This window comes from Puma concolor, chromosome B2 (genome assembly GCF_028749965.1).
Source record: "Puma concolor isolate L17-30 chromosome B2, mPumCon1.1.hap2, whole genome shotgun sequence".
NCBI classification, from domain to species: Eukaryota; Metazoa; Chordata; class Mammalia; order Carnivora; family Felidae; genus Puma; species Puma concolor.
Genome location: NC_141671.1, coordinates 39,162,962 through 39,183,201, shown reverse-complemented (window position 1 = coordinate 39,183,201; position 20,240 = coordinate 39,162,962). Strand labels below are relative to the sequence as shown.

At 43.9% G+C, this 20,240-nt stretch overlaps 1 protein-coding gene and 1 long non-coding RNA gene across 9 annotated transcripts in view; both read right to left on the bottom strand.

Moving 5' to 3' along the window:
- The window catches only part of DAAM2 (dishevelled associated activator of morphogenesis 2), a 119,800-nt gene that overhangs the window by 6,619 nt on the left and 92,941 nt on the right, over nucleotides 1–20,240 (bottom strand). For 7 of the 8 annotated variants that reach the window (XM_086706764.1, XM_086706765.1, XM_086706766.1 and 4 more), the window contains 8 exons: nucleotides 17,604–17,711; nucleotides 14,993–15,016; nucleotides 13,884–13,990; nucleotides 12,626–12,710; nucleotides 10,964–11,070; nucleotides 10,761–10,849; nucleotides 399–567; nucleotides 116–223 (listed from right to left, as the gene is read on the bottom strand). In XM_086706764.1, the coding sequence (XP_086562890.1) occupies nucleotides 116–223; nucleotides 399–567; nucleotides 10,761–10,849; nucleotides 10,964–11,070; nucleotides 12,626–12,710; nucleotides 13,884–13,990; nucleotides 14,993–15,016; nucleotides 17,604–17,711 (797 nt within the window). The remainder of the gene's footprint in view (nucleotides 1–115; nucleotides 224–398; nucleotides 568–10,760; nucleotides 10,850–10,963; nucleotides 11,071–12,625; nucleotides 12,711–13,883; nucleotides 13,991–14,992; nucleotides 15,017–17,603; nucleotides 17,712–20,240) is intronic. The other variant, XM_086706771.1, reaches the window with a different exon arrangement.
- On the bottom strand, nucleotides 15,025–17,597 carry LOC147580930 (uncharacterized). Its single transcript, XR_015251219.1, has 3 exons — nucleotides 16,484–17,597; nucleotides 15,791–16,238; nucleotides 15,025–15,756 (listed from the first exon to the last, which is right to left on the bottom strand). It is a non-coding gene; the product is annotated as an uncharacterized LOC147580930 (long non-coding RNA).

Sequence of the window (20,240 nt, the reverse complement as noted above, 5' to 3'; positions counted from 1 at the left end):
AAAGCAGACCCTGAGACACTGCCCATTCCTAGTCAGCCCAGAGCAGCAATGAAAGGAAATTTAGATAAGAGTGTTATGATCACAGGGAGAAAGAAGCCTTGGAAGGGCCCCTCACTTGACTTTGGCGGCTTCTGGAAGATGCTGTAGCTCTGAGGGCATGTTCAGGATGTCCGGGAAGTGCTTCTCCAGGATCATGATCAGGTAGTGGAGCAGAGAGATGTTTCTGTGGATAAAAGATCAGGGGTAAAGGAATGAGTGCCAGGAGGAAACTAGATGGGGCCAGGGGCGGGGGGGAGGTCAGGGACAAAAGGCAAGGAATTTGGGTTGGAAATGGGAGGAGGAGGTGGAGAAAGGCCAAAGTGGTGAGATGGAAGATAAGGAAGCAGATAGAGTCCCACCTGTCAATGCTGGACTTGGTGTCTGCAATCTTGTTGAGGCTGGCCACCCGGAACCCATAGGCACCCCCACGCTGCCCTTTGTTCATGAAGTTGCCAATGGCCAGGACGACCTCTAGCATCCGCATTAGACGCTTGCTGCGGATCAGCTCCCTGGAGGCCAGCAGGATGGCTGGGGGAGGAGGGACAGGTCAGAGTCCTGCAGAGACTGGGCAGCCCCCTTGAACCACAGGATGATGCCACCACAAAGTCCAGTCTTCAACTCTCAGAGGGGCAGAGGCTATACCCATACTACAACAGATTGATCTACTCCCCACCTGCCCACTTCCAAGGGAAGCAGGTAAATTTGCCAAAAGCGACTTCAACAAATAGCCCATTTTCAGAATGTGCTAACTCTTAATATATTTAAGACTATCTTTTCTTGTATATGTTTAAAGATTAGTAATATATTCTTTCTATGGTTACACACAAGAATATAATACTTTTACTTTTTTAAACTTAGTGATTAAACTTTTAAATTTCAGTATTTTACATATTATGGGACTGTTTCTGCCGCTTTTGAAATGCTGGAGGTTTTTTGGGGGTGGGGGGATCCCTGTCAAATTATAACATGTCACCAATAATATTCCCATATTTTTGTTCTATATGCTTTGTAGTTGGTGGTGTCTTTGATTTAATAGTTTACTTAACATCTTGTTGAATATCATTTGAAATTTTTTCCAACTTTTAGGCATGTTAACAATTTCTCCCCAATTCCTTAAAAGATACATTTCCTATAAATACAAACTAAGGTTAACAGTAACCAAAACTTCAGTATTTCATTCCAATGTGGATGCTCTAGCCCACCCTCAGCTATTATGCACTTATGGCAGATGTGCAAAACTGGGATACGAATCCTACACTGAAATGTTGGCTACTAGTTATGGAATATGCTTTTTGATTATTAAGTGTGGTGATAGGAACACCAAACCATCACATGATCTTCAGCTTATGCCAAACTGAACATTCCTAAAGATGCTGCTATGGAGATAAAATGAGAACCATCTGACTATAAAAGTCTGCAGAAATCCTCAAAAGCAGTTAAAAATAAGTAATTGTAAAAAAGAAGCTGTGGAGATTCCCCAGGACCTCCCAGCTTGTACCCACTTCAGCTTCCTTCCAGGACACTTTCTGTGTCCTGGACACCACCTGGGCCCGCTCCCGCTTCAGTCCTAGCCATCCCACCAGGGCAACCCTAGTATAGAGCACCCTGGGATCCTCAGCCCATATCAGCCACAGCTCCAGCCAGCCAAAGTCACCAGACACGCATAGCCTACACAAGGAATGACCATAAGACCATTCCTTCAAGTTTAAGAGAAGTATCTTTTCTGCCTATTCATAGAAATAAAGACTGAAAGTCAAGCAAAATGGGGAGACAGAGGAATATGCTCCAAACAAAACAGAACAACTCAGAAAAAGAACCAAATGAAATGGAGATAAGCAATATGCCTGATGAAGCATTTAAGGTAATGATCATAAAGTTGCTCACCAGACTGGAATGAAGAGTGGAAGTACTCAGTAAGAACGTCAACAAAGAGAAAATATGAAAAAAATCAGAGTTGAAGAATATATCTACACTAGTGGGAATAAACATATTAGCAGGTGAAGAGGAACAGAACAACAATTTGGAATACGGAGTAATGGAAAACACCCAAGCTGAACAGCAAAAAGAAAAAGCTTTTAAATGAGGGCAGGTTAAGGGATCTTTTGCATAGCATAAAGTGAACAAATGTTCATATATAGGGGTCTCACAAAAAGAAAAAAGGGGTGCACAAAACTTACTTGAAGAAATAATAGTTGAAAACTTCCCTAATCTGGAGAAGGAAACAGACATCCAGGCTCAGGAAGCACAGAGAGTTCCAAATAAGATGAACCCATGGAGGTCTACACCGTAACATATAATAACTAAAATGTCAAAAATTAAAGATAGAGAATTTTAAAAGCACCAAGAAAGAAGGAAAATTACATACATGGGAACCCCCTGCCATAAGACTGTCGGATGATTTTTCAGCAGCAACTTTGCAGGCCAGAAGAGAATGGCAGGATATATTCAAAGTGCTGAAAGGAAAAAAATCTACAGCTAAAAATACTTTACCCAGCAAGACCATCACTCAGGATTGAGGGAGAGATAAGAGTTTCCCAGGCAAACAAAAGGTAAAAGAGTTCATCACCACTAAACCATTCTTAGAAGAAATGTTAAAGGGACTTCTTTAAGTAGAAAAGAAAAGGCTTTAATTAGAAGTAAAAAAAAAAAAAATTATGACTAAAAGATGTAAAATATGACACCATATACATAAAATGTGGAGGGTGGAGCAAAAAAAGTTCTTTTAGAATGTGTTCAAACTTAAGTGAACATTAATATAGAAATCCATATACTTAGGATGTTATATATGAACCCCATAGTAACTATAAACCCAAAACCTTTAACAGATACACAAAAAATAAAGATAAAGCCAAGCATAACACTAAAGAAAGTCACCGATCACAAGGAATGAGAGCAATAGAAGAAAGAAACAGAGAAGAACTACAAAAACAACCAGAAAACAATGAACAAAATGGCAATAAGTACATACCTATCAACAATTACTTTAATTGCTAATGGTCTAAATGCTCCAATCAAAAGACATAGAGTGGCATGATGGATTAAAAAAAAAGGCTCATCTATATGCTACCTATAAAAGATTCACTTTAGACCTTAAGACACGTATAGACTAAAAGTGAAAAGATAAAAAAAAAAAAAAAAAAAGATAGTCCATGCAAATAGAAGGAAAAAAAACAGGGTAGCAATACTTAGACGAAATGACCTTAAAAAACAAAGACTGCAACAAGAGACAAAGGCATTACATAATGATAAAGGGATCAATCCAACAAGATGATATAACAATTGCAAATATCTATGTACCCAACATTGGATCACCTAAACACACATAGCAAATATCAACAGACATAAGGGGGAGAAATTGATAGTAATACAATAATATCAAGGGACTTTAACATCCCACTTACATCAATGAATAGATAAGTGAGGCAGAAAATCAATAAGGAAACCGTGTCTTTCAATGATACATCATAAATATTGACAGATATATACAGAATATTCTATCCAAAAACAACAGAATACACTTTACAAGTGCACATGATACAGTGCAAAAGTCTCCAGGATAGAACACATGTTAGGCCACAAAACAGTCTCAAACTCAGAAAGACTGAAATCATACCATGCATCTTTTATGAACACAATGGTATGAAACTAGAAATCAATCACAAGGAAAAAAAACTGGAAAAAACATAAACATGTGAAGGCCAACAACATGTACCAAACAGCCAGTAGATCAAAACGAAATGAGATGACATTAAAAAAATAGAAACAAGTGAAAATGAAAACACAATCATCCAAAATCTTTGGGACTCAGCAAAAGCAGTCCAAAGAGGGAAATTTATAGCAATACAGGTCTACCTCAAGAAATAAGAAAGATCTCAATCTAACATTATACCTAAAGAACTAGTGGGGAAAAAAAGCCAAAGGTGAATAGAAGGAAGGAATTGAAAGTCAAAGTAGAAATAAATGAAATCGAGCCTAAAAGAAACAATGGAAAAAAATCAATGAAATCAAGAGCTGGTTATTTGAAAAGATAGACAATAAGCCTTTAGCCATATTCATCAAGAAAAAAAAAGGAGGCAAAAGTGAATAAAATCAGAAAGGAAAGAGAAGAGACAACAGTCACTACAGAAATACAAAGGCATATGAGACTACTATGAAAAACTATGTGCCAACAAAAATGGACAACCTAAAATAAATGGATAAATCACTAGAAACATACAATCTTCCAAAACTGAATCAGAAAGAAATAGAAAATACAAACAGACCAACTACTACTAATAAAACTGCATAAATAATCCAAAAACTCCTCAACAAACAAAAGCCCAGGAGCAGACAGATTTACAGATGAATTCTACTAACCATTTAAAAAAGGGTTAATACCTATTCTCAAGTTACTTCATAAAGTAGAATAGGGAGGAAAGCTTCCAAATACATTCTATGAACACAGAATTATTCTGATACCAAAACCAAAGACACTACAGAATAAACAACCCAAAACCTACAGGCCAATATCCCTGATGAACATAGACGCAAAACTGCTCAACAAAATATTAGCAAACTGTGATGATTTTTTTAATGTATCATTGAATGCAATCAAGTGGGATTCATTTCAGGGATGCAAGGATGGTTCAATATTTGCAAATCAACATGATACCTCACATCAGCAAGAGAAAGGATAAAAATCATAGGACCATTTCAATAGATGCAGAAAAAGCATTTGACAAAATTCAACATCTGTTCTTGATAAAACTCTCAACCAAGTAGATTTAGAGGGAACATGCCTGAACACAATAAATATCATGAAAAACCCACAACTATCATCATACTTGGTGAAAAACAAAGTTTTTCCTTTAAGATCAAGAACAGACAAGGATGTCCACTCTCAATACTTTTATTCAACATAGTAGTGGAAGTCCTAATCACTGCAATCAGACAAGAAAGAAGAGGTAACCAAATTGATAAGGAAGAAGAAGTTAAACTGTCACTACTTGTAGATGACATGACACTATACAGAGAAACCCTAAAGACTACAATAAAATTCTGTTAGAGTAAATGAATTCAGTAAAGGCTCAGGATACAAAATACACAGAAGTTGGTTGCTTTTCTATACACTAACAATGAAGCAGAAAGAGAAATTAAGAAAATAATTCCATTTATAATTGTACCAAAAAGAATAAAATACCGAAGAATAAACTTAAAAAACTCTGAAAATTAGAAAACACTGATGAAAGAAATTGAAAATAAAATCAATGGGAAGATATTCCACACTCAAGGATTAGAAGAATTAAAATTATTAAAATTTCCATACTACCCAAAGCAATATACAGATTGCCCCTATCAAAATACCATCAGCATTTTTCACAGAACTAGAATGAATAACCCTAAAATTTGAATGGAACCACAAAAGACCCCAAATAGCCAAAACAATCTTGAGAAGAACATAGATGGAAATATCAGATCCCCAGATTTCAAAATATACTCAAAAACTGTAGTAATCAATGGTACTGGCACATAGTTTATAGATGGCCATTAAAGATGCCATTAATAGATGACCATTATATAGTCAATTAATCAATGACAAAGGAGGCAAGAATTTACAATGGGGAGAAGAAACGTTCTTCAATAAATGGTTCTGGAGAAGCTGGATGACTTCCTTACACCATACACAAAAATAAACTCAAAATGGATTAAAGACCTAAATATGAGACCTGAAACCATAAAACTCCTAGAAGAAAACATGGGCAGTAATCTCTTTGACATTGACCTTAGCAACATTTTTCTCTACATATGTCTCCTCAGGCCAGGGAAACAAAAGCAAAAATAAACTACTGGGACAACACCAAAATAAAAAGCTTTTGCACAGCAAAAGAAACCAATAAAACAACTGGGCAACCTACTGAATGGGAGAAGATATTTGCAAATGATCTGATAAGGGGTTAATATCCAAAATACATAAAGAACTTATATAACTCAACACCAACAAAACCCAAACAATCCAATTTAAAAATGGGCAGAGGAGCTGACTACAGATAGCCAACAGACACATGAAAAACATGCTTAACATCACTGATCATCAGGGAAATGCGAATCAAAACCACAGTGAGGGATAACCTCACACCTCTCAGAGTGGCTAGAGTCAAAAACACAAGAGATAGCAGTGTTGATGAGGAGCTGGAAAAAAAAAAAAGGAACTCTTGCACTGTTGGTAGAATGGAAATTGGTGCAGCCACTGCGGAAAACAGTATGGAGGTCCTTCAAAAACTAAAAATAGAAACAGCACATGATCCAATAATTCCACTGCTGTGTATTTACCCAAAGAAAATGAAACATGAATTCAAAAAGATATCTGCACCCCTATGTTTACTGCAACATTATTTACAACAGCCAAGATATGGAAGCAACCTGTTTCCACTGATGGATGAATGGATAAAGAAGATATGGTTGTGCAAAAGCTTTTTATTTTGGTGTAGTCCCAAGGTTTATTTTTGCTTTTGATCCCCTTGTCCAAGGAGATCTATGCAGAAAAATGTTGCTAAGATTGATGTCAAAGACATTACTGCCTAAGTTTTCTTCTAGGACTTTTATGGTGTCAGGTTTCACATTTAAGTCTTTAATATATTTTGAGTTTATTTTTGTGTATGGTGTAAGAAAGTGGCTAAGTTTCATTCTTTTGCATGTAGCTGTCCAGTTTTTCCAGCACCATTTGTTGAAGAGATTATCTTTTCCCCATTGTACATTCTTGCCCCCCTTGTGTAGGTTAATTGACCATACAAGTATAGATTTATTTCTGGGCTCTCTATTCTGTTCCATTGATCTACGTGTCTGTTTATGTGTCAGTACCATACAACAAAGGAGAAAAAGAGACCAAAAAAAAAAAAAAAAAAAACCCTCTTAAATATAAAGAACAAAAGGTGGGTGGGGGAATGGGTGAAATAGGTGAAGGGGATTAATAGTATACTTATTATAATGAGCATTATGAATGTACATAATTACAGAATTATTGAATCCCTATACTGTACACCTAAAACTTAATATAATACTGTACGTTAATTATACTGGAATTTAAAATATAAAAATATATACAATTGTGAATCTTAAGTATATACACTTGTACACCTTAAATATATACAATTTTTGTTAATCATACCTCAATAAAGCTGGGGAAAATTCTCAAAACACCAACAAAGAAAGAAGATACACACAATGGAATATTATTCAGCCATAAAAAAGAATGAGATCTTAGCATTTGTGAAAACATGGATGGACCTAAAGGTATTATGCTAAGTGAAATAAGTTAGAGAAAGACAAATACCATGTGATTTTACTTATATGTAGAATCTAAAAAATACACAAAAACCAGACACAGACCCATAAATACAGAGAACTGATGGCTGCCAGAAGGGAGAAGGGTAAGGGGTTAGGCAAAGTGGGTGAAGGGAAATGGTAGATACAGACTTCCTGTAATGGAATAAATCGTGGAGATAAAATGTACAGCATGGTGTATATAGCCAATGGTATAATAGCATTACACAGTGTAGCTACACTTGTCCAACCTCTATTGTACATCTGAAACTAACGTAACGTGTGTCAACTATACTTTATGTGCACACACATCATGAAGTTAGCAACAAAAGTATAACTTTAAATTGAAAAAAAAAAGCTATAAAAGTGAATACTAAGGTTTGTCAGTAGCTTCTACCTTTGAACATGTTCATATTCTATGACCTAATAGCAGCATTACTCTTGATGGGTATTAGAGTGGTTTCTAGTTTTCATTTTTAATTCTTAACAAATAGATTGGTTAAACAAATTATGATATTCATACAATGGAATAAAATGCAGCACTGAAAATGAATAACTCACTGCTAGATGTCACAACAGAGTAACTTACAACCACAGTGCTGAGCAAAAGAGACCAGCATAAAATTATTCACATTATATTATACCATCCACCTAAAGTTAAGAAAGATAAAACCTTTAGAGAAGACAGCATAATGGTTGCAGGGGGTAATGTTTGGGAGGGCGACATGAGGGAGGGCTGTTTGGGGCTGGCAACATTCCATTTCTCAACACGGATGTTGATTTCACAGGTTACTTCATTTTATGATAATTCATCAAGTCGGACTCATGATTTGTGTACTTTTCTGTATCCATATTTGAATAAAAAGTTTACTTTAAAAAACTACTTATAAAAGTTTTTAGCAATTTATATTGGTTGGGATAGTTTTCCTAGGGCTGATACACTATTTGAGAAATTTGCAAAGGAATTCTAAAAATGCTAAAATGTTGGCAAAACAGAAATTGACAAGAGTTCAAAGAAAATTAGTGTAAATGAGGAAACATCCATTGCAATGCAGACATTTTAGATATATTCATAAGAATAATATATTCGTGACTATATTCATAAGAATGTTTACATTTGAAACCATATTCATCTTGACTATATTCAGTAAATGTATTCAAGATGAGAATCGGTAACTTTGGTATATTCAGCAATGAACATATTCATAAGAATACATTCAAGAAAAGTATGTTTCATGAATATATTCATAGAAGAATTAGTAAATCTGTCAAATTTGGTGAATTGGCTTTTGGCAAATTGACCCAGAGGCCTTGTTGGGAAGTGGTGGGTAGGGTGTTAATAGCTCATCACCAGCTGGGATTGGCCAAATCTTAGCTTTTCCAGGAATACTTCCTAGAACTGGAAGGAAAAATATGAATCCCAACTCCTGCACAATCCTCTTGTCTCCACTCCTAGTGAAGCCACGGACCTGATTCTGTAAGCTACAACTTCAGCCACCTCTTCCCAACTCTCAGGGAAGAGACCTCCAGACCATTCTAGAATAGCAGCCATTGCTATCGCAGAGCGATTATTACCTTTGCCAGCAGGTTTTGCTATCCAAAACATGTCTTACTCAGCTTGGCTTAATATTAAAGGGAGACTCTCCTGAGCATTCAGTGACTAACTCTTAGGAGTGGGCTCTGAGATTATCTGAGATTAACCCTACCCAGTGGCTAAATTACTCTAGTTCCACAAGTCCAAACGGTAATTGCTCACATTTGCTCCACTGACCCAAGACACACAAATGGTTGAGCATAGGTCTTCGACTGATTCCCTTATCTGTGCCTCATGCCCCAAAGGCAGTCTGCAGCAGGACAAAGAAGGCAGTCTGAAGGTAAGGATTTACTCATCACCAGGGCAGGAGGGACTGACTGCTAGACCTTAGACCTACAGAATCACTGCTGATCTCAATCCTTCTCCCTCAGAATGATTATTTATGATTACAGCCAGCCTGCAGTTCCCTTGTGTGTGTGAATGCACACGTGTGTGTGTTTGTATGGTAGGGGGCAGATTGCAGAAGGTCTATGCCTCTAGCTCTGTCACACCCACCTACCCCCACCCCCAAACATCCCTGACGCAGCTCCAGGAAAGGCCATTCTCTGGACTCGGCATCATCAGGGGAATGCTTGCCAGCCTTGGTGTCCAGCAGAGGGGGCCCATGCTCTCTCTGCTCTGCCCCAGCCTGCCCGCGCCCCCCCCCCCCCCCCCCCCCCCCCCCCCGGCCTCAGCATCCTGGACTCAGGCTCTCCTGTTCCACTCTGCTGTCCTGTCCTTCCCCCAGGTAGGCCTCACAGCCTCACCTGCTTCTCCACTGGTGGGTCTGCATGGGCCATCCTGTCTTTTTCCCCAAACTCTCTGCCCCTCCCCGTCCCCCCCGCCACAATCCTCTGCCATTGTCTGTGAAGTACTACCCAACAAGAGTGAAGATGAATTCTGAAGAACATCTGTGTTCCAATCCTGGCTCCACCACTCACTGGTAACATGGCCTCAGGCAGCATGTCCCCATTTTAGACATGAGAGAATGGATGCACCCATAGTGATTGTGAGGACCAATGAAGCCATCCACGAGGAATGTTTCATGCAGTGCATGCTACATGGTTCCCATTGAATTACAAAAGCCCATCTGGAAAAGGCCTGTGTAGGGGGGATTCCCTAACCTAGAAAACCTAGATGCCTCCAAGGATTACCCAACCAGTTTCCTACTTTTCTGAACAGGGCACACTTAAAATAATGTACCAGAGGTCTTCTATGAACCTAGTAGCTCTCAAGGAGGGTAAAGACTGATGAGCTCAATACATGCCAGGCCCTGTTCTAGGTGCTTACTATTATCATCTGGTCAGCATTTCTGGCCCAGCTGGCACAGATATCAACAGATCCCTCACCTTGGAGAGTTTGCAGGCTGAGGCACAGGAAATGTGTCACATGTCTGGCACATGTGCTAATATAAACAAGTGCATATATTTACAGTAACTGTAGTTTTAAATTTTGTCCTTGGCTTTGGGTTTTTTTGGTGGGGGGAAGGGGCAGATTGAAAATGAGAAAGTTTTCGGGGCGCCTGGGTGGCGCAGTCGGTTAGGCGTCCGACTTCAGCCAGGTCACGATCTCGCGGTCCGTGAGTTGGAGCCCCGCGTCAGGCTCTGGGCTGATGGCTCAGAGCCTGGAGCCTGTTTCCGATTCTGTGTCTCCCTCTCTCTCTCTGCCCCTCCCCCGTTCATGCTCTGTCTCTCTCTGTCCCCAAAATAAATAAACGTTGAAAAAAAAATAAAAATAAATAAAAAAAAGAAAATGAGAAAGTTTTCCTCAGTCCCAGTTCACGGATTCCTGCCCATTGGCCCTCCCAGATGCCACTCCACTCTAGGCCTCCCCATGCCCTCAAACATACCTTCCACTTTGGGTTTGGCCTCAGCCAGACGCTCCTGGAACTTCTTTTTGAAGAACAGGGCCTGTAGTCGCTGCTGGTAGTGGTCGATCCTGTGGATGGGGCGAGCCACATTGTGAGGCAGCCCCTCCAGCTCCAGGAGCTAGATCCAGACCCTCTTTTGCCTGTGCACCCCCAGCGCCCCCCTCCATGCCCACTGCCCTGACCTGCTCATTTCATAGAGGAAGCGGTCAGCCCGGGCCATCCGCTCGATCTCATGCTTGTGCTCCTCAAGGAGGTCAATGTCACTCTTCTCTGGGATGAACTTGAGGAGCTGCAAAGAGCAGATGGAGGTCACACAGAAACTGCTGAGAAACTGATATGAGGGTGCTATGCGTGGATGTCCATACACTGCCCAGGCTCAAGATGGGGAGGGGTCCTTAAAAGAGAGAGGCATCTTCATATGGTAGGTTTACGCTTCATCTCCCAAAGGGGACCACAGGACACCCAGCTCTAGACTTTTCTTTTTTCACTTTTTAAAACTGAGATGTAATTTATATAGAGTAAAGTACACTATTCTTAAGTGCACAGCTCAATGATTTTTTTCTTTTAAACCCAAGTTTTTTGAGGTATAATTTACATAAAATGCATCTATCTTAAATGTTCAGTTCAATGAATTTTGACAAAACCACCCACTGAACTCCCATCTAGATTAAGATACAGAAGATTTCCATCCCCCAGAAAGTTCTTTCGTATCACTTCAGTAAGCCACACCTCCACCTTATAGCCTCTCAACTGAATTCTATCACCTTAGATTACATTTACCTAGTCTTGAACTTCGTATAAATGGACTCATGTGTTTTCTTTGGTGTCTGGCTTCATTTGCATAACACAATGTCTGAGACTCATCCATGCTGTAAGTATTGGTAGTTTGCTTTTTATACGTGTTGGACAGTATTCTATTGTAGGAATATACCACAGTATATTTATGCAATTTCTCATTGATGGACAGTTGGATTGTAGACAGTTTGGGGGTTTCATGAATAAAAGTGTTATAAATATTCTTGCGTCTATCTCGTAGAGTCAATGTTTGCACTCATTTCTCTGCATCTAGCCACAGGATTGCTGGGCAGTAGGATAGATTTAGCCTTTGCGTGGACTGCCAAATTGTTCCCCAAATTATTGTGGGAATCCCAGTCGCTTCACATCCTTGTCAACATTTGGCATTGTCAGTATCTTTTCAATTTTAGCTATTCCAGTAGGGGGGTGTGGTGCTGCCTCACTGTGGTTTACTGTATTTCTTGGATGCCTACAACTGTTGAGCCACTCAGAAATTCTCTTTCATTGAAGTACCTGTTCAAGTCTTCTGCTCATTTTCAAGTGGAGCTGTTTGTCATTTCCTCACTGATCGGTAGAATTCTTTATTCTGAATATGAGATCTTTGCTAGATGTCCATAAAGCAAATGTTTTCTAAGGTCTGGCTTGTCTTTTCCCTCTAGCAATGGTGCCTTTTGATGAACAGAGTTCTTCATTCTAATGAGGTCCAACTGATGGTGGTTTTGTTTGGTGCTTTCTAGGTTTCTTTTGAAGGACCCAATAAATTGAGGTAGAAGAGATTTGGGGAAGATATGACTATAGGTCACTCTGACTTTGTCTTGGGCCCAGGGGGGATCATACCTCATATCTCCTTTCAGGGCCTCAATCCGCTAGAAAAGATGCTGCCTTTCCTGGCCTCCTCTCAGAAAGGCTGGTCTAGGGAGTGTCTATAAACCTCCCCCCAATCCTCTGTCCTCCAGCCTGATTTCCCCTTTAACTAAAAGTGTTGGCCTCTCTGGGGGCCAGCTGCCCCCTAGTTTCAGCTCCCATCCCCTCCCCACTAGAGGCCTCACCTGCTCCAGCATGTCCTTTGCGAGGTCCTCCTGCTCGTCCATCTTCAAGATGGCCTGCCGGATCTCTTCATTAGAAAGCTTCAGCCTGAAGGGAAACCCTGCCCCTTGAGAAGCCTTGCCGGGCCCCTCTGCTCAGGGCAGACCCCAGCCCTTCTCCTCTCCTGCTCTCTCTCCCTCATGTCAACATGGGAGTATATTCCACAGTGCTCCCTCTTCACCACCTTTGCAAAGTCTTCTCTAACTAAACTGATATGGTTCACTCTATAAACTCAATAATGATATGTTTTAGTCAAAGCATAGACTTGAGTCTTGCTTCAGTGTCTGTCATAAGTGATAGGGACATTTGGGAGTAAAAGGGCCATCTTTAGTGTAGACAGAGAGACAGGAAAAAAAGGTTTCTGATCCTTCTCCTTCCTAAAATATCTAGTGCATCTCCATGGGAGGATGGGAATATCAGCAGGCCACAAAGGGGGCTGTTTCCTGCTTCCTTCAGTGTCGGAAGACAGAAGAGCCCTCAGTCTTCTGACAGCGCCTCAGCTCCCACACAGCTGCTCCCATACGTCTTGCTGTCTGGGTGAGGGACAAGCCACCCCCCTACACAGACACACACACACACACACACAGAGCCCTTCCCTATCCTTCCAGATGAATACCATTGGGAATCCTGGGGATAGAGAACTCTCCTCCACCATCAAGAGGGAGAAACTGAGGCCTGGGGTCTATGAGAAGAAAGGGGGATGGATGCCCTAGAGATGGCTGGGGCAGGGCTAAGAATAGTATGGGAGGCAGTGCCCTCTGACCCTGGCTCAGGCAGGAGGCCCCGCACAGAAGCTGTGCTGTTAGTGCAGATACTGCCTTGTTTGTTCTGTAGCCACGGGAAATGCTTGGGGGCTGAGATCATGCTGCTCTGTGGCCTAAGCCTAGCGGGGCCCTCCATGGGCTTAGAGCAACTCTGCTGCCAGATGCTGACCAGGGACAGTTTCCTGTCTTCAGAGCCCCACACTGCTGCAGAACATGAGCTCCCAAAGGCTCCCTAGAACCCTCCCAGGGAGGGTTCTAGATCAGTGGTCCCCTACCATTCCCAGGGGACTGCGGGGGGCAAGGGGAGTGCAGAGACTGCTGTCACACCATTCCTCTGTCGCTCCTGTCCCCAGGCATTCAGTTCCACTGTCGGCTTTTGCTCTAGCCCTCTCAAGGCCCCGCCTCCTGGGGTCTCATCCCTCCCACCAAGGGCTGAACAGGCTATGCAAGCACATACTTAGAGAGAAGGATGATGCAGTTCTGTGCCCGCCGGCCATCAATGACCGACAACTCTTTGACCTTGCGGGAGGCCAGGTAGATGTCCTCTGTGGAGCCCAGCTCTTTCTGAAACCGACAAGCCAAGTAGAAAGGTTGAGGTATGTATGTTCCCCAATCCTTGCCTTGCCCACCCCCGGGAACCATTCCCACACCAACCAGGGGATACTCCTGGTGTGAAGGGAAGAAAAACGGAAAGAAAAAGGAGAGAGAGACAAGGGTAGTTAATAATCAAGTAGACTGGGACTTTACCATGGGTTAGAATGGGTTGGGGGCAATGAAGACCCCCCCTCCTTTTTAGAGATTGCCCTCTCTGGCAAACTAGAGCCCAGACAGACCCCTACGGCTTTGGGCAATGTGATATGATCCACAGCATCCCAGAGAATCAGCCCTACTCTACCACCCCACCCAAACAGTTTCCCCAAGCTTATAATGAGAAGCTGGTTCTAAGTTCCCATCAGGCCACAGTTCCTAGACTCCTGAAGACTTCAAGCACAGCCCAGTGTGCCCAGAGTAGAGGATGTTTCGTGTTCAGAGGTGGGGAAACTGAGGCAGAATCCCATGAAGAATTCTCTTCACTGGAGTTCCAGCAGGCAGACTCCCCCCAAAACAGATTCCCTTCCTTCTCTTGGGCCCTTGGTGACATAGATAGGAAACTAGTTCTTATTCTGGGAGGTTGTTCCAAGCACATGCTTCATGTTGTATAATTCCAAGGGCCCCCACTCACATCTTTATCTTTGTGAATTGTGGCTTTGGGATTGTACAGTGCCCAGCCTGTGCAGTCTTCAGGATAGCCTCGCCTTGGGCCAGCTGGGTAATACAATAGACCTGGAAGTTTTCTCCTTACTACAGTAGACATTCACCTCCATTGCTGGTAGGAATCTGCTTGAATTACTTCCCTCCCCTACATTTCTGCTTTCTCTTTGGGGGCCCTTTCCCATGTTTCCCTGTTGGGATGGGTAATAAAGGTAGAAGGTAGAATGAATAAGCCCTCTGTTTGGGCCAGTACAGGCCAGCAGCCCAGGACAGTGGTTAGAAGTTAGAGTGTCCAGAGCCCCAAGAGTGACTCACCTGCTGAGGATTAGTTATCAGCTCCTAGGCAGGTAGCAGCCACAGCCAACAGAGAATTAAACATGCACAATGTTAGCCAAGAGGTTCAGGGACCCAGGGACAGTAGGAGAGACATGGGAACCCCTCAGCATCCACTCCGTCCTCCCAATCCCAAGGCGACCCATATGGCTGGAGATAGAGACTGGAAAATAGCTGTGGACAGGAGGTGATTCTAGCAGACATTCACTCACAGAGAAGCCACAAAGTGTGGAGCAGGTCTCCTGCCTGCCCTGGGCCCAGTGGCACCACCACTCCCTAGTCGGGCCAGGCCAAGCTCTCAAGCTCCCCAACCCAGGCCTTGGCTGCTATTTTTTCCTCTCCTCTGCTGGGACATTGCCCAGAGGGCAGAAAGCATTCCTCTACTGCTGGATGACTTCATCTTTCTAAACAGGAGAGGAGATACAACCAGAAGGGGCCAGAAACATGTGAAAGTTGTATTCATTGAGGCAGAGGAAAGCAGGTGTCCCTGAATTTTGCCTCTTGCCCTTTGTCTGTCTTTTGATCTCTAAGGGAGCTGAGGGGACATGGCCCACACCCAGTTCTCCCTTACTGACCCTGATGGAGTTTAAGTCACTAATTCAGGACCTGCATAAGACACAGAGGGAAGACCCCACAGCTCATAGGACCTCCTTCCCCAACAAGCCCATGCATCCTGGACCCCAAGACAGGGAAAGGAGGCCACTAGGGACCAGGGCCATGCATCCTCTGGGATCTCTCCAGCTCTGCTGCTGTGAATTCACCCCAAGTCTGGGCAACCACCAAGTGACAATTCACCCCAAGTCTGGGCAACCTCTGGGTGAGGTCAGTCCTGAAATAGGGGATTCAGAGAAGAAACAGAAGACAACTCTTCTCCAGTCACCAAACTGGGAGGCCCCAGACGCAGGTTGTTTCTAATTCCCATAGTCTCTCTCTCTCCCCACTGGTCCCCATCCTAGCCTGACCTCAGGGGCCCTGGAAACCGGATGGGCCAGGATGGAATCCTGGACACCAGGAAGACTCTCCAGTTAGGGGGAGTTGTGTGATTGACCATGCCTGATACACCCCTTGCACATGCTCCCTCTGTTCCACTCAGGAGCACCAATCCACACATGCTCAGAAGAACCCCTTCCCCCTCCTGCTAAGCCACAGCTGCTGCCTGAGGCCATGCCAGTCTGATATGGGTAGGGACTAAAAATTCTGCCTGGAATTAGGGTAAAGAATCAGATGCCTTGGGGCGCCTGGGTGGCGCAGTCGGTTAAGCGTCCGACTTCAGCCAGGTCACGATCTCGCGGTCCGGGAGTTCGAGCCCCGCGTCAGGCTCTGGGCTGATGGCTCAGAGCCTGGAGCCTGTTTCCGATTCTGTGTCTCCCTCTCTCTCTGCCCCTCCCCCGCTCATGCTCTGTCTCTCTCTGTCCCAAAAATAAATAAACGTTGAAAAAAAAAATTAAAAAAAAAAAAAAAAGAATCAGATGCCTTGAGCACGTACATTTAAATTAAATACCAACTATGTGGTTTTTCCAGGACCCCAAGTCAAGGCCAGAGCCCCACCCCTACTCCATCCCTTTGGCTAGGCCCCTAAGAGGAGTCTTCTGTGCCCTCAGGAAGGGTTGTCCACAGGTCTGAACTTGGCAGAAAGCACTGGGGAGCCCGGCCACAACATGCAGCTGCTCCCCAGGGCCCAGGAGGGCACAGATCCCACTCGCTGGCACCTGGGGTGTCCTCAGGGCTGGCACCCTGGGCTCAGCAGAGGAGACAGGAGAAAGTGGCACAGCACAGAGAGGCAACAACCTTCGAAGGGAGGCCAGAGAGAACACACTCTAAAGCCTTGAGGCTGGGAATATCCAAACTGGGCTTGGGGGAAGGGCCCCCAGATGTGCCAGCTACAGTGCAGATTCCTGGGCCCAGACACACCTCCTGACTCACATTCCTGTGAGGACGAGGTCTGAGAACTGGCACTGCCTCAGGGATGCTCTGCATTCATCCACCCTCCCACCCTCTTACTGCTGCTAGAAGAGCAGGCTGACTGACCAGCCATCTGTAAGCAGTGTCTGCAGGGCTCCTCCAGCCCTGCCCAGACCCACCCTAACCCCCTAATGTGACCTGGAGAAGCTCCATCTTCCTTGAAACACTGACACCCATGGCTAACTGACTCGTGGGGGTGGGTGTTGGGAGAGTACGGTGGAGAAAATGATTTGAAAGTTATCATGCCTGCTACGTATAGTGTCTAGATCCTGGGGCCAAAGAAAGAACAGGGGTCAAAAGTGGTCAGGGCCTGTGACTCCATCTCCAGTGCTCCAAGATGAAAGAGAGAAACGGACAAAATACGATTCCAGCACTTGATGTGTAAATACACACAACTGTGTGTCAGAACTGTAATACAATGGGATGTTTCTCCCTGCTGGACTTCACACCTCTAATTCGGATCCATGTCCCCCAGCAAAGAATGGTACCTAATCAGGAGTAAAATCATTCAGTATACATGAGAGGAAGGGAGGGAGAGAGGAGGGGTCGAGGGTTGGGTTCAAGAGGCATAGGTGAAGTCAAGACTGGAAGGTTAGACCCAAGCAGCTGAGGAGGCAGGGCAGGGTCTTACCTGGTGCCTCTGATAAGCTGAAAACATTTTTTCAAAGTCCTCTAGATCCAGAATCCGAAATACCCGCATGTCATCAACCTCATTCCATACGGTGCCAGGGACACGTTCCTAAGATTCAGCACAGGGAGAAGACCCAGTGGTTGACTCAACTCCTTCATTATGAAGAGGTCCAATGTCTCCCTAACCCTCCCTGTTCCCAGCTGTACAAAAGACAATAGCCAGGCTTTCGGGCCTTCAGAAGGGGGTTGATTCATCTTCCCCCAAATCTTAAATACTCTGCTCCAAAGCAGAGGCCAGAGCCAACCCCCTCATCCTCCTTTTCTTGTGGGACCACATGTAAGTATGTTCCAGAAATCAAACGGAGTGGAGTGATGGGTGGGCAAATATGAAAGAGGGCATGAAACTCTTTCCAGAAAAACCAAACTAAACCAGTGTTCTCAGGACACACTCCCTAAAGGTCAGTGTCGGCTGGAGTCACTGGACGGAATAGTGCCCACACATATTTGAGATCCTCAAATCCTCAGTGCCCACTATATTTCTCGTAACTGAGATGGTAATTTTCTCTCCCAGGGGTCTTCTTCCCACTTTCCCAGATTCCCAGGAAGTGGACAAATGCCAAAGCCTGAGACATCCTGGCCCCTATAGCGACTGTTCAGGCCAGCAAGTCTCTGCCACAACTTCCTGTTGGTCAGACCCAGGAAAGTGGTCTATCCCTCACAGTTGGAATGCATCCAAGGGTTTACATTCCAAGGTCTCTCCACCTAGGAAATGTCCCACTTCTGTGTAGAACCCTGGCATTGAATCCCTTCCCTGGGGGGAGGCCCCATCAGCCAAGATGAGAGGGCCCCAGTGGTCTCATAGCACCCTGACAATGGCTCAGAGGGCAGAGAGCACAGCCCCTCCCAGGGTGCTCTGACTCTGTCCTCCCAGCTTCATCCCGAGCTTTGCTGTCCTTTAAAATGGAATCTCCCACCTTCCTCTGCCTGGAAGGCAGCTGGGGAACCTTTCTAAGGCCACTGCTGCCTCCTCCCTCCATCTCCCCCTCAGCAAGGCTTAGAGAGAGAAACATACCTTTCACTCACTTTTATTTTCTTAAACTCTGGAAAGGGGAGGCTAGGCCAGAGCAGGGGGGTGGGGACATTCCTGTGGCCTTCCTAAGGCCAGGGACCCTCTTGTGGAATGCCGGGCTGGGAAGCTCGGAGCAGCAAGGGATACAGGCAACTGGCCAAACCCAACACAGACACATTCTTTTCATGGCAGAAACAACCACTGCGTGTGTGTGTGTGTGTGTGTGTGTGTGTGTGTGTGTGTGTGTGTGTACACGTGTGCGTGCACAGGAGCATGCGTGGGGTAAGGGAAGGGGACTGGGGAAAGGAGCCAGGCCCCCAGAATGGGGTAGATGGGAGGCAGAGAGAAGATGGGAGGGGAAATTGAACCAAGAAAGCAAGGAAGGGAAACCTCTAACTGGTTCCCCATCTGAATCTAGGCCTGGAGTAGAGGTGGGTGGGCTCCATGGGAAAGCCCACACAGGTAAAACTTGTCATTGATCTTTATTCCTGGTGAGGCCATGGCAAGAAGAACCAGCTGGAGTGAGAGAGCTGGATGGTCAACCCCGGAAAGAGCTTCCCCTAAGAGAACAGGCTAAGCACCCAGCTCTCCCACCTTTCTTCCCACATGCCATCCCATGTCCATATGCAGCTCATCATGGAGGGGTAGCTGAGCTCTGGAGCCAGACAGAGGTCCCTCAATTCCTAGTATTCTCTACATGCTGCATTTTACCAAGTCGCCCTGATGTGCCCACTGTGTAGAATAATGCCTGACTTTAATTTTTGCATCACTGTGGCCAAGACCTCATCATTTACAGTCTAGGTTCCTGGGGCTTCTGCCCTTCTAGAGACATCCTTTATATGCCAGGGAAATCTTTCTCCAAAACACTTTTCAGGGTGTTTCTCTCACTGAGCATCTGGGGTCAGACAGACCAAGCCAGCTTGCACTCCCAGCCTCACCACTATGCAGGAGTGTTGGAAAGTAGAGGGGTACTATTCTCTTTTTATTTCACATAAAAGGAAGCACAGTCTCAATGATGCTTGCTGACTGAGTTGAAGTAAGGATTAAGTGAGATAACACACTTAAAGCATGCATGGTAGTGCCACTCATAACCTAAGATTATTTTTATTATTATGAATTTCTATGTGTCAGTCACTGTTCCAAGTACTTTATATATCAATTGATCCTCATAACAGTCCTTTGATATAGATGTCATAATTACTCCCATTTTACAGATTAGGAACCTGAAACCAAAATGATGAAATAACTCCTGGTCACATGATTAAAAGCTTGGAACTGGGATAATAGGTTCACAGATACTGTTCAATGCCCCTCCAGTCACCCCTGCTGAGAAATGTTGACAATTCCTGCAAATCCTTTCTATTCCTTATTCCATCCGACTTGTACTTTCCAGTCTAGGAATAAAACTCTGGACTACTTGGGGCCCCTGAGGAATTTATATAGACTTTATTATTATTGGACCCCAGAGAAAATCCTAAGTGCAAAGCTCTACTTGATGAAAATGTTGCAAAAATATTAGTTGCCTTGTCTGTCTTCCTTAATGGCTGAGGTGCCTAATCAACTTTTCAT